This window comes from Sinocyclocheilus grahami, unplaced genomic scaffold (assembly GCF_001515645.1).
Source record: "Sinocyclocheilus grahami isolate Dianchi unplaced genomic scaffold, SAMN03320097.WGS_v1.1 scaffold595.1, whole genome shotgun sequence".
Lineage (NCBI taxonomy): Eukaryota > Metazoa > Chordata > Actinopteri > Cypriniformes > Cyprinidae > Sinocyclocheilus > Sinocyclocheilus grahami.
Genome location: NW_015505774.1, coordinates 476049 through 489204, shown reverse-complemented (window position 1 = coordinate 489204; position 13156 = coordinate 476049). Strand labels below are relative to the sequence as shown.

Below are 13156 nucleotides of genomic sequence, written 5' to 3'. Positions count from 1 at the left end.
AATATATATTCTGAACCCCATGTGGATTTACACAAACTGAGAAAGTCAAAAAGTGTTACTTTGTGCCCAGCTCTCCCCTACCTCTGTAAATAAATACAATATAAATTGTGTACTGTACATTCCCTTGGAACTGGAATCATGGCGAAATTCATGTGAAGTCCACTTCGCAGGGCACTTACGGTCGAATAAGACAACGCGTGAATACTGCCTGAACAAGAGACCTCCTTACTGAAGGGAAAGTTGACTGGTGTCACTATCTCGCGAACGCGCTGGCGGATCTCGACCAAATTCGGGGGATCCCTTCAGCTCGAGGAGCCTTCTCGAACGCCACCCTCCGCGCATCGGTAGCCCCCCGGGATCGCTAGATCGGTCGGCGCCGGAGCACGAATTTAACCACCTGTAACTCCCGTTCGAAAGAGGGCCTCGAGACGTATACTCGATTCTCGTTTGAGAGGGTTTCTTGAGCTGAAGAGATCCCCCGAATTTGGTGCGGATTCGCTACGCCGTTACGGAGATATGGCCGTTTAAAATTTCAATGGTTTTCCATTGACTTTTGCTTTAAAGCGTTTCATCCAGGTCGCCAGTAGCAAACAATGGAGCGCGCTCTGCTGGACAAACTAAGTAATTACACCATTTCAAGCATTTTATCTGCATTATATGTTCTGTAAAAAAAAAATTCATATCGGCGCCATATTCGCCGATACCGATATATCGGCGACAGGCTCATATCGGCCGATAATATCGGCAAAACGATATATTGGTCGGGCTCTAATTAGAACATTAAAAATAAACTTTCAAATAATGTTATATTTTGGGTGAAAAGGAAGTTAGTAGAACGTTAAGAAACTTATTTGTTACTTAAATAACGTTCTAATCACAAGAAAACTGCACGTCAATGTTTTAGAAACATTTCAAATGTTCCTACAACGTTTTTATAACCTGAATTTGTTATCTGTATTACCATGGCTTTAGACAGATTTACAAAGACAAGTTTTCTCATCAAAAAAAAAAAATTTTGAGCGAAAATCATTAATTTTTTACACAGACAACTGAAAATGGCTAAAGGGGTCATATGATGCGATTTCAATTTTTCCTTTCTCTTTGGAGTGTTACAAGCTCTTGGTGCATAAAGAAGATCTGTAAAGTTGCAAAGACTAAAGTCTCAAATCCAAAGAGATATTCTTTATAAAAGTTAAGAGTCAGCCACACCTACCTAAAACGGCTCATTCTAACACGCCCCAACATACCTACGTCGCTCTGTGGGAAGATTTGCATAACGCAGCCTAAATGTTCACGCAAAGAAAGAAGGCATAACTTTTATTCTCGCTGTAGTATTGTTGCCGCCGCCATGTCCTGAAGACGCTGTGTGCTTCGTTGTGAATGCGAAACTACTTTGTTTGGTCTTCCAAAAGAGGACGATATCCGCTTCGTCATGCCTAGAGCTGATCTGTGCTGGTCGCTGAGGGAATACATCAACTTTGCGCTGTGGATCGCCGGATCGGCTTTCACCGTGGACGAAGCCTGGGGTCGTCACATGTGCTTGCCGCTCCTTCGTCGGATCCGCCGGCCGCGCCGTTCTCGATCCTGCCGCCTCTGCTCACGCTAAGCCGGGGCTTCCACTCACACTAGGCCGCTGCGTTTTTCATTGTGAAAGCGAAACTACTTTGTTTTGTCTTCCAAAAGAGGACACGACTACAAATCAGTGGTTAAGTTGTATTTACAATACTGTTCCAGAACAGTTTAACCGAAATATCCAGATGTGTACTGATGATTCAAATGCGAGTTTTGGGCAGTGTAGAGTAGCACTTGTTGTTTGTCATTTCTCTGATCACAAGTGCAGACAGGGTTTTATGTTTACGCGGCACAATGCAACGCAACGCGTAAAAAGACCGTATAAGTAATTATAATCAGTAATTATGTCCCCACTGGATGCAACAAATGCCTCGTTTGTAATATGTATTAATGTTTTTGAATATGGCTCCAGCCGGGACACGGCATCAACAGTATGGTAAGGGGCGTAACATTTCCATCTCACGCTTGAGGTATTCAGCCAATCACAACGCATTGGATAGCTGGCCAATCACAGCACACCTCGCTTTTTCAGTCCGATGAGCTTTGTAAAAATCGACGCGTTTCAAAAAGGCGGAGCATAGAGGAGAAACAATAATGTACAGTATGTGGAAAATAATGTGTTTTTTTTTCTTTAAACCGCATAAACACATTTCATTACACCAAATACACAAAATAATGTTCTTTTTAGCAGCATCATATGACCCCTTTAATTAACCCGTAAGTCAAAAAATGAAAACCTGCAATGTATTTACGACCTCAAATTTTGAGTTACTAACACGTAAATAACCGTTGTTTGTTTGCATGTTATTGCTCGTTTATTTTAATCAAATAATCGGTCAAATGTTTAATTGATTTACTTTCTAGTTCTCAAATATAAAAATACATTACCGGCAAAGAAGCAAAGCAGCAGAGATTCCCGCACGAACTTCCAAATCTTCTGTGAACTGGCTGTCCTCGGATTTTCCATAATGTTCCGGTAAGTTTTTTTTTTTTTTTTGTTGTTGTTGGTGAAAATCCCTGGGAAAACGCGTCTAACCCTATTTAATCCTTACACAGTTGATCGTTCATTCTGCCATGTCTTAAATCTGACTATAAACTGTGCTGTTGTTCTGACTGTCAAGCGTTCTGAGTTTCAAGCATTAAAATAAACTATTTTATCCATAACGCTCCACGTGTTCCACGAGTCTCTTAGTCAGAACTTCTCTTTTGACTCCTTCCTCTTTGTCTTTAACTTCTTCCTTGATCTATTTTCTTTTCTTCGCCTCGATCCCCTCCCCCAGGGACTTTGCTCAGCCGCGCAAGGAGTCGGTCTAGATGCGACTGTGAACAGCCGCCCGCCGCCGCACGTCTCCGCTGTCACGACTCCCCATCACACGAGCGTTAATGTGGCCGGTTACCTCAGGAACAACACAAGAGCCGCACGATAATTCTGGGAACACTTCGCCCTTTTCAATAGCGCCAAATTGCGGTCTCATCTTCTCGCTAGTGTCCCCGAAGTCTATATTTAGATCTATCTTCAATCGTGTTTTCACGAATCTGCAACATCCTTGACCTGAGCTCAACACCAAGCAAAAACGTGCTTCAATTTATTGGCCCAGATCTTCATAACTAATTCACTTGATCTTAATATGTAGAAAAGATAGGTGTGAATGATGGCCTGTTATAGAAACACATCTTCTTGTCTTGAATCCACTCAGTAGAATGCAACCACATATTTAGAATTGGTTGACAATAAAAATAATATATTTTCTAGTTGTTTGTGAGTTAGTGACTCGATCCCCTAGTCAATCTGCATTTGGATAGTTGATATGGAACCAGTAAGCAAAAATGTTCTAAGAACGTAAACTCAAGAAAATATTTCTGAATGTTCTCTGAACATTCAACAACTTTTTATTATATATATATATATATATATATTTATATATTATGCTTGGTTATGTGAACGTTAAAGGAACATTACATTTTATAATTTGCAAACATTATTGAAATGTTCTGTTTGAATGTTCTCTGAGCATTCTGAAACAAGTAATAACATTTAACATTTTAGTTGAATGTCCAGGTTTACATTGTAAAGTTTTTGTTCTAATGTTTTGAGAACATGTTTTTGAGAACCTCGCTCGAACATAACTTGTATATGAACATATGAGGGAAAGTAAATGTTTACATCTTGCATCTTACAAATTTACGTCTTTCTTGTTCCAACCTGTTGTATTAAGCAGTTTTCAGACTGTCAGAAAAAAAGGTTTTCAGTTTAAAAGGCCTTGCTGTGTGTTATTTTGCTGAACAGTTGGTTGTATGTATTATTTAGCAGAAGGACTGGGGACTGAATGAGCTTCCACTTGAACCACCCTTAACATAATGACTAAACCCCATAGTGCCCTCTTAAATTATTAAAGTTTGTTATATAACAAAAGACTTCTTCGTTATAACCATTGATATGATTATTACCTGTCCTGCTGAATATGCCGGTCATGTAGGCTTTCTTTGAACAGCTGTTGGGAGTGCTAATTAATATGATTGAATTAATCTAATTAATTGATTTAATTTAGAGCGGTGGACTTTCTTTGTCTAGTTCGTAATATGAGCAGACCGACTCAGCAGTTTTATACTGATACTTGTCATGACTAGATCTAATAATGTTGATGCTCTTTTTTATTTTGATGTATGCATGTACTTGAATTTTTGCACTTGTATGTATACATTTATTTACAATCAATGTGCATCAATTTGTGTTCAGACTTCAGATGTTAATGTTGCTCCATTCATCTAGAGGAGATTAACCACATTAAAAATACAAGATGTGATATAATATATATAAAAAATAATGTAGTACCTTTACGAACCTCTAGGGGTCCTCAGACCAGGATTTAGACTATAGTGCTTCCTTCAATGTCAGCAGCCACACCCAAAATAAGACACCATCTCAATAGTTTTGGTCCACAAATCAATGTGATACTTTATTCATAAACCTAAGTTCATAGATATATAAATACTCTAATATAATCTACATCCTTCAGTAATTTCAATAATAATAACAAATAGAAATACAATAATTATAAAAAAGCAACAAGATTATATTAAATGGGCTGTACAAAAATAAATAACGTTTGGATATTCTGTACAAAACGAAATACCTAATTACAAAGATACCTTCTCAGAAGGCAGGAGAGAATTACTTATGAAGTAGTAGGAGAGAAGCCCCTCACATCTCCATACAATCACACAGAACTAACCGACACATACATAAACACGCACAAACACACTGTCTTCTCAGGTATTGAACCTCTGCGATTTGGTCTCCCTCTCCATTAAAAATATGATCCCTCTTGATCGGGTATGGCTTTGCAAAATGGTGAAAATATCAATCTAGGAAGCTAAACTTAAAGCTAATGTGCATTGTTAAACTCAGTTATGAGGAAATGCTTAATACCTGTTGTGGTGTTTGATTAGCAGCATGTGTGCCTAGCTGAGGTGAGATATGGCGTTGATTTTTGGCAAGAAAAATGCATATGTTGAATACGTGCTTTGAGTTAGCATTTGCAACTTTGACATGGAGAACCACTAGAGGGCATTTATATAACACTACTAATGAACTCTTCTGTTTCAGTACTGCTCTTGACCCCGGCAATAGCTTCTATATGTTCCTATATGCTCTCTTGTGACAAATTAATCCTGTCTGTCTAGTCCAGCTCAGACAGACGATAAAAATGCATAGCTGTTTCATGCACTCTTTCATTAATCATCATACACACTCAAAATCTAACATGCATGACATCAGCATCCAAAGCAGCAGAGGCGTCCGTATTCTCATCCTCCATCACAGCTGTCAAGACAGGTACACAGTGTGCCAGCTTTGTGCCCTGTACCCAGTGTTGGATGGGTGGGAATTGAAACACTGAGATAAGTTTGGTTGCAGTCTTTGTCATAATGGGCCATTTGAATATAAAAACCTGTGTTGGTCAGCACCAGGTGCAACTTACAGCTATTCAAGGTTGTTTCGAGCCTCAGTGTTCAGTTTCAACAGGGAGTCAGGTTGCACAAATCTAGAAGAGGTCGTGGCCGATCTTTTGCGTTGCAGCTCTCGTTAGGCAAAGTGCGGCCATCATGTCTGATGCAGCACAGTGGGCGCTTGCGGAAGCCTCTGCCACATGTTTTGGAACAAGCAGACCACTCCCCAAGCAACCAGGATGGGCAAGCACGCAGAGCACATGGTTGTGACGAAGCAGGGCGCAGCTCTTCAGGACAGTCTTTTGATTGGCGGCCATAAGCATCAAGACAGATGACGTCCCGATTCTGGATACCACCGCCGCAGGTCTGCGAACAGGTTCCCCACTCACGTAGGGCCCATTCCGCATCTCCTGCTTCACTAATAACGTTAATAGATGGCCGTTTTGACCCGCTGGGGCGTGGTGCAAAGTAGCTGTATTTTACGCGAGGTCGGGGGGAATCACCGACTGACAACACCTGGATAGTAAGAGGCTCAGGTAGGGGAGCAAAGCTTCGCAGGCGCTCTAGTGTGGCAGACGAACCACTGTACCGCAGCAGTGCACCTTTCAGAGATATGTCAGTTTCTAAAGTGGTCAGTTTATAGTCACCATTCAGTAGGTACGTGCCATCTTGCCGGCGAACTGCTAGGTAGCTATTGTCGTGGCGGCGACCTCCAAGAGAGTGCTGCTTAACATCTAGGTGTGTGGCGCCAGCTGGTATTGACACTACATCTTGGTAGCCTGCTCTAAAGTTCAGAAACAAGCAAGGGTTAGTATAAATCAAAATTTGAGTTATTTTGGGAAACTCTAACTAGCAGGTAAAATCTTTGGTGGAGATTTTAGGCTTACCTAGTATGTTGCATTGATCCAGAAACTTTCTTGCAAGTCGATCCATCTCCTCCACAGATGCCACATTTGTCAAAATGTTTATTGGAGCCAATGACCCGGTCACAACCAGCTTTCACACACTGGCCTTGGACGCAAACTGAGGTGGAATCTGGGGTGCATGGTGTTCCATCAGCCACCTGAAGGTATTGGAAGGAACCTCAGATTAAATATCGGCAGTAGTACACTTGCATCCACTAAACCATTGTTAGATTTTACAACACTTGGTGGGTCTGTCTAATTGGGACACTCACCTTTGGCTTCAGAATGAAGAAGTAGCCTGTTCCCTTTGCTCGGCACACCAACTTGCAGCGGTCCTTGGGAGACACCCCGGCATACTTTGGCACCCACTCGACGCCGTCTCCTGAGCCAAATGACACCTGAGAGGAGATGTCATTGTGGGCCAAACACTGCTCCTCACGGAATGTCAAACCTGTGCAAACAAATACATTTGAGTATCATGTGCCTTTGCATCTGGTTGCATTGGTTGCAGGAACAGTGATAGGACTATCACTTACCATTGCTATCAGGGCAGGCCTCAGTGTTGCAGGAGCGGTACTGAATTCTCTTGCCTTCACAGTATTTGCCTCCATTTTTGGGTAGGGGATTGTCACAGTCCCTGAAAGAGTATTGCACACCTCCTCCACAGGTACGTGAGCAATCTCCCCAAGGTCCCCAGGTTCCCCATCCACCATTGACTGGAGTCTTAAAGATGACAAGACAGAATCATCATCAGTCACAAATCAGAATTGCATCAATTACATATGACAACAAATGGCACACCAAATGGTGCTCACCTGATATTTGGCAGCCTCAGACTTGCTCAAACATTGGCCTGCCATACAGTAGCTGTTTGACCCGCAAGGTGTCCCATCGGCCCATGGAAAGTTCTTGGTTTGGCAGACAAGCAAGCCATTTGCAGATGTGACGGTGCACCAAAGGGCAGCACAAGTGGTGCTCAGGTCAGGACAGTGCTGGGACTCCTCTCCAAATGTGAGACGGCACTGTCTGTTGGCATCATAAACTGAACCTGGCAGAGCCTGAGGTAACTGCTGAGGCTTCTGGGGCTTGTCCAGTAAACACTGACCATGGCCATTGTTCAGAAAGGACGTGACCATCAGGGCACTGCAAGGAGACCAGGGCTGTAGTTGGTCCAGATTTGACAAGGTTGAGGCCATCATGTGGGCATTCCAGTGGTCACCATTAACACTAGCACATTGTTTAGCATCGTCATGGGGCATGTTGAACACGTGACCTACAAGAGAAGCACAATTATTGACTTGCTTTGCACCTGCCTGGTTTTTAGTTTTTATATAGGAACATGGGGATGTGCCTACCAAGCTCATGCGCGACTGTAAAGGCTGCCTGCAGACCATCATCTTCAATGATAGAGCAACTTCGATCAGGATCACACACGGTGCCAACATCTGCCATCCCCAGAGTATCACAGGAGTGAGCTCCACAAAGATCCTGAAACAAACAGCGTTCATAAATATGAGCCATGCTACGTAATTACTTGTTTTCATTGTCGTCCAGACCAGGAGTGGTATCCTTAGTGAAACTTACCTGTCTGGTGAACAGTACTGCTGTGTCGTAGTGCTCTGGGTGCCGGTCACTTGATGGGTTGTGCTGTCTTTGCCACTGGCAGAAGTTTCTAAGTGTAAGTGCTGCATTGGAGGACACATGGAGGCCGTGTTCTTCATCATAAACAACAAGTAGCTTCACAACTGCCAGAGTGATCGAATTCTGAATGGTAGGGTGTCGATATAGACGAGATGCCACCGCCATGATGGTCAGCAGATAAGGTTTGAGCCCAGCACCATGAAACTCTGCCATTGACTGGTCTGCCACAATCATGATCTCCAAATAGCGAGGAGTGGACACAAAGCGGCGAGATCTGTGGTGTGCTGGAGGATGAGAAGATCATTAATGCCATTAGTCAACAGATTCTTTAAAAAGTGAAATCTAAATCAGATTCAATCTTTATCAGAGTGAAAAGGGTATTTAAAGAATGTATGCATTTATTTATTTATTAAAAATAGCATGAAATGACTTTTCCATGATGATGACTGTATCTTTTATTTAAAAAAACAAGAGGCTTTAACTACATGGTTTAACCATAATTTCCTAATCTTATTGCTAGTCATTGGCAAGATATATTAGGGAGAGGGAATTTTTCATTCTACAGCGCATTTTATTGGACATTTATTTGTATAAGCCTGTGAGTACAAGATGATGTCATCAATATTTTTGGTTTTCTTGGAACTTAAAAGCTGTATTTTAAATGTGTGTCAACTTTTATGAGTCCATATAGATGGATTAAAGCTATTAAACTTAAATGCAATGTTGATTGGAAATAGTAAAGTAAGATGTAATGGTATCTTATAACTGAAAAAGATATAGAGAACTGTGTACTTAAAAAGATAGAACGCTTTTGGGAGGTAATGCGGAGCATGCCTGCTTCTTCTTTTGATTAAGATTCTGCTCCGCCCTGCTAATAAAGTCTCCAAAACTTGCGCACTTTCACGAGAAATGTTGGCGGAAATACAAGCCATCTACAGTCCTGTGGTGCTGATCTGCGCAACATGCGGTACCAGGAGGAGAACTTTCACGTCTCTCCAACCCATTCTCTCCCGCCTCCCGCCTCCCCCAACCCTCAACCCTATGTCCCCTTCCCTCCTCCTGCGTAAGCGTAGAGATTTCTGCCCTCTCCAAGTTAACCCTCGCCACGGCTTATCTGCACTTTAGAAAAACGTTTCTTTCTTTCTTTCTTTCAGATGAGTTTAAAAAGGCAGTCGGAACATGTGTGATGTTTGCAGTTGATGTATTTCCCAACTAAATTACGCGATTTGGTGTATAATGAGCTAATGCAGACTCAGAACTCTCTAACCTGCTTAATTCGCTCCTCATGCGCCAGCGCGCACCGAATGACGCGGAGTCACCGAGTTTAATGGGGTTACCAGAGGCGTGTGCGAAATATTACTAAAAAAAAACCTCTCAAACGCTCAATAATAATAAAGTATGACGAAATGTTTCTGGTACAAGATCGATAATTATGAACTTTTATGCTGCAATATTTACCTTTAGACTCGGATGAGATGGGCTCTGTGTCAGATTTGGTTGCATATGGTTTCTCGGTGATCCGTTCCTCTTCCTCGTTCACCCCACACTTCGAACCGTTTTCCTCGGCTAAGAACCCCCGTTTTCTTCTGCGAATGAAATGAGTGTCTCCATCTGAAGACTCTCCGCTGGCGTTTGCGGGTTGAATGAAATACTCTTCGCCGCCAACATAGAAGCCGCCCCGCAGTCCATGGCACAGATTGATCGCCGCAGCGGAAAGTTCTTCTGCGTTCACGGTTCCCGAGAAGAAGCACCGCGCCTCTCCCGCGCTGTCAACTTCCTCGGACTCCGGTTTTCCGACCATCTGGAACACAAACCCAGGCGCTAAAAAGGTCTGGTCCGGTTCCAGCACCAACACTATCCGAATTCCAAAGACGTCCAAGCGATAGATGCGTTTCTCGGATTCCTTTTCCCGAGCTTCTGCTGTATGGGTCGGTTCGGTGTCGTACAAGTCGAGCCGGACTGGCACCACGGTGCTTTCCTCCCACGAGCTCTGCGCCGCGTTTACGCACAGAGCTGCAATAAAACCCAGTATGACGCGCAAAAAAGACATCATATTCCTTTTGGGGTTTTAAGAGCAAAATACAAAATAATGATGGACCCAATAAAAATCCTCACAAAGTTTCAGTTCTTTGAGAATTTGACTCCAAAAGCAGGTAAAACAAATATCACAGAAAAAAACAAACAAACAATAAAAAAACAGAGAGCTGTAGCTATAGGCACCAATCCAGAGCTTAAAATGGTCTTCAAATGGAAATAAATAAAACGATCGCAGTATCTAGCAGCACTTAAAAGTGAAAATCACGAGAAGAGTCTTTAAAACCATCAAAAGTGGTCTTGGAGAATTTCCCTCACTGTATCCTCGAGTTTCAGATCTCCTGTCTTAGAAGCGAGAACCCGGCTCTCTATATATGCTCCAATGCAGGACCACCCCTTTCCTGAAGCCCCTTTGATCTGCTGCAGCCACATCTAGTACGCAACAGAGTGCTGGAGCAAAGCCACAATCATCAATCATCAGAGCTCAACACTTACGGCACAAAACTTCTCTTCCGACTCCTATATTAGTCATTTTAAACGGTCTATACGTGCATTTTGCATTCACGTGGCTTATATAACTTGCATTGTCCATTAAAACACTAAGATTAAGTGCAGTAATATATCAGTTCAACACAAGGTTACTGAGGACATCAGGAGACACGAATCTCCTCACAAGAGATGGCAACCAGCTGACTGAAGTTTCGGCTGCGGGGAAAAAGCGCAGGCGGCTCGGATAGAGGGGGACAGCTGAGCCGCGGCGCTGTTAAGGTGGACCGCTCCTCAAACCGGCTCCCAAACGCTTTATGTGTGGACTTAAACTCCATTGAAAATTAATAACGAGCGGATTACCGCTTAATTTCGGAGGAAATAGTTTGTGTCGCGCGCGTTTAATGGATCAAATTTAACTGAGTCGGTCAGTGACCTTCAAAGAGAAGGTACATGCCTTCTGAGAACAAACACAAAGTTTTCTGAGTTAGAGGAACAGAATGGATATGAAGTGTGGACTTGAAGATGCACTCTTAGGCTATAATATAAAGTTAGATTTCATTATTCTGAAGCACATGCTTTATGCTTATTATGCAGAATCACTGAATCACTGTAGAAAACTAGTACAGGTTCAAAAGTGACATATTGGCTATGTATCAATACGTTAGTTTATGCATGAATATGCATCATATTATGAACTAATGAATAGTTTTTAGTCAATCCTCAAGTTCAGAGAGTTGACAGTCTACCTTAACTGCTTTCAGGAACCAGCTGGGAGTTTAAAATATTCTTTTGGAAATTCAACACAAAACCACTAGATGGAAGCAGAACCCAACAATTCATTCATTCATTCACGTTTGCCATTTTAAACCCTGTGTGAGAGATAGCCTCTACATAATATGGACATGGACTTTTTGAAAATTAATTTTAAAAGTAGAAATCTCTACAGTGTCTTAAATAGAATCAGATAATAAAACTGCATGTATGACAATTGTAAAATTATATTAAATAGTACAATAAATAGTTTAAGAAGAAAGTATAACGACACATTTTAGGCCAACTACTCACTTTTACAATAACTTTATTATAATAATTAAAAAAATTAAAACACATATGTTGGAATGTAAGTGGCACGATCAGTTCATGATTAGTTTTACGTGGATTTAATATTATTTCAACTTTTTCTAACTTAAAACAGGTCAGACAGCAGGTGGCACACCAATATCAGTCTTTCTTAATATGTGCAGCAAAAACTAGTATAGTAGGCCTACAAGTGTTTCAGCACTACAAAGAATATGACTGAATGATTTAAGGAGGTCTAATGTGTTTCAAAGGTGACATATCATGAAAATCTGACTTTTTCCCGGTTTTAAGTGCTTTTAATTATAATATCACTGCCCCTTCATCTGCACGTTTCCACTCACGGCGCCGTCGTTCTTGTTTTAGCAAGCAACAACGGTGTACCAGTTCTAGCGCCATGCCAAAGTTCAAGCAAAGCATGCTAACCGTTCTACCCACAGGAAAAAAATTATTGCTCAGTGGTTGCTTTTCCTAAGCTCAGGAGACTTAGATGAGCTTCTCATATATCTCTCATTTTAGTATCAACAGCATTTCAGATGTTTCTCCTAAAATTCCATAGGGGAAATGGAATTAGACACAAATGAGACGAGAAATATTTGAGAAAAAAAAGAGTCAAGACTGAGAATTTGGTGGAAGAAACAGGATATCTCTTTATTGTCTTGCTGCAATCTCTATCAAGACTCCATTAAAGGAATATTTTATTGCTCAGTGGTTGCTCTTTCTAACCCCAGGAGACTTAGTTGTGATTCTCATGCATTTCTCATTTTAGTCTCAACAGTGTCAAAGATGTTTCTCCTAAAAATCCTTATGCAATAAAAGTAGATACAACTGAGACATGGGAAAGTTCTGAAAGGAATCCAAAATGACAATGGGAGAGAAACGTGTGAGAAACATGGGCAATCTCTTTATTGTCTTGCTGTAATCTCTTGCAAGACTCCATTATAAAAATGTTTTACTACTCAGAGGTTGCTTTTTTGATTGCAATGGGGTTTTTCACCTTTAATGGTCAGGACAGTAGGAGTAGAGACAGGAAACAATTGGACAGGAGCAGGAAAGTAATTATAATCATTAACATTAATTTAGCTGGGATTCGAACCCATGCTGCCTGGGGTGCAGTTGTGTTTTCATGTCGATGTGCTGCCCACAAGGCTATGGCTACAAGTGCAAGAGGTTTAGCATAAGAGCAATACCTTTTTTTAAACAAATGTAACACTATACCAGTGTACCAGTGTTTTTTTAGTTTTACATTATTGTCTTGTACAGCCCATTTTTGCATGTATGTAAATATAGGTTATGGTTTCCTCTGTTAAATCATTGTGCAATAAAACACTGTCTACATAAAACAACTTCAAATATGACAATGCATGTATTGTCTTTGATTGAAATGGTGTGGATAAATGACATTGAAGCTAACAAGAGGGAAGAAGGGAAGAAAATTAAATAAAAAAGAGATCTCTTTAACATTTCAAATATTTCTCCTAGACAGAAAT

The 13156-nt window shown here is 41.3% G+C and overlaps 2 protein-coding genes across 2 annotated transcripts in view; both read right to left on the bottom strand.

Moving 5' to 3' along the window:
* Positions 1–2877, bottom strand: part of cyyr1 (cysteine/tyrosine-rich 1) — a 12338-nt gene extending 9461 nt beyond the window's left edge. Inside the window, exon 1 of the mRNA XM_016240600.1 lies at positions 2461–2877. Within this exon, the coding sequence (XP_016096086.1) occupies positions 2461–2539 (79 nt within the window). The 5' untranslated portion in view covers positions 2540–2877. The remainder of the gene's footprint in view (positions 1–2460) is intronic.
* A 1625-nt stretch (positions 2878–4502) lies between these two features.
* adamts1 (ADAM metallopeptidase with thrombospondin type 1 motif, 1) lies at positions 4503–10424 on the bottom strand. The gene is made up of 8 exons (XM_016240614.1): positions 9525–10424; positions 8010–8350; positions 7781–7913; positions 7241–7698; positions 6962–7148; positions 6698–6876; positions 6408–6583; positions 4503–6304 (listed from the first exon to the last, which is right to left on the bottom strand). The coding sequence occupies exons 1-8, from the start codon at positions 10117–10119 to the stop codon at positions 5590–5592; spliced, it is 2784 nt and encodes a 927-aa protein (XP_016096100.1). The 5' UTR covers positions 10120–10424; the 3' UTR covers positions 4503–5589.
* Between the last annotated feature and the right edge of the window lie 2732 nt (positions 10425–13156).

Bases quoted from the DNA above. Each gene is read 5' to 3' on its own strand.
- adamts1 (XM_016240614.1), bottom strand. From the start codon at position 10,119: ATGATGTCTTTTTTGCGCGTCATACTGGGTTTTATTGCAGCTCTGTGC. The intron at 7,699-7,780 runs GTAGGCACATCC...CTTCTCTTGTAG, and splicing joins TACAGTCGCGCATGAGCTTG to GTCACGTGTTCAACATGCCC. The intron at 6,584-6,697 runs GTGAGTGTCCCA...CAATACCTTCAG, and splicing joins TCTTCATTCTGAAGCCAAAG to GTGGCTGATGGAACACCATG.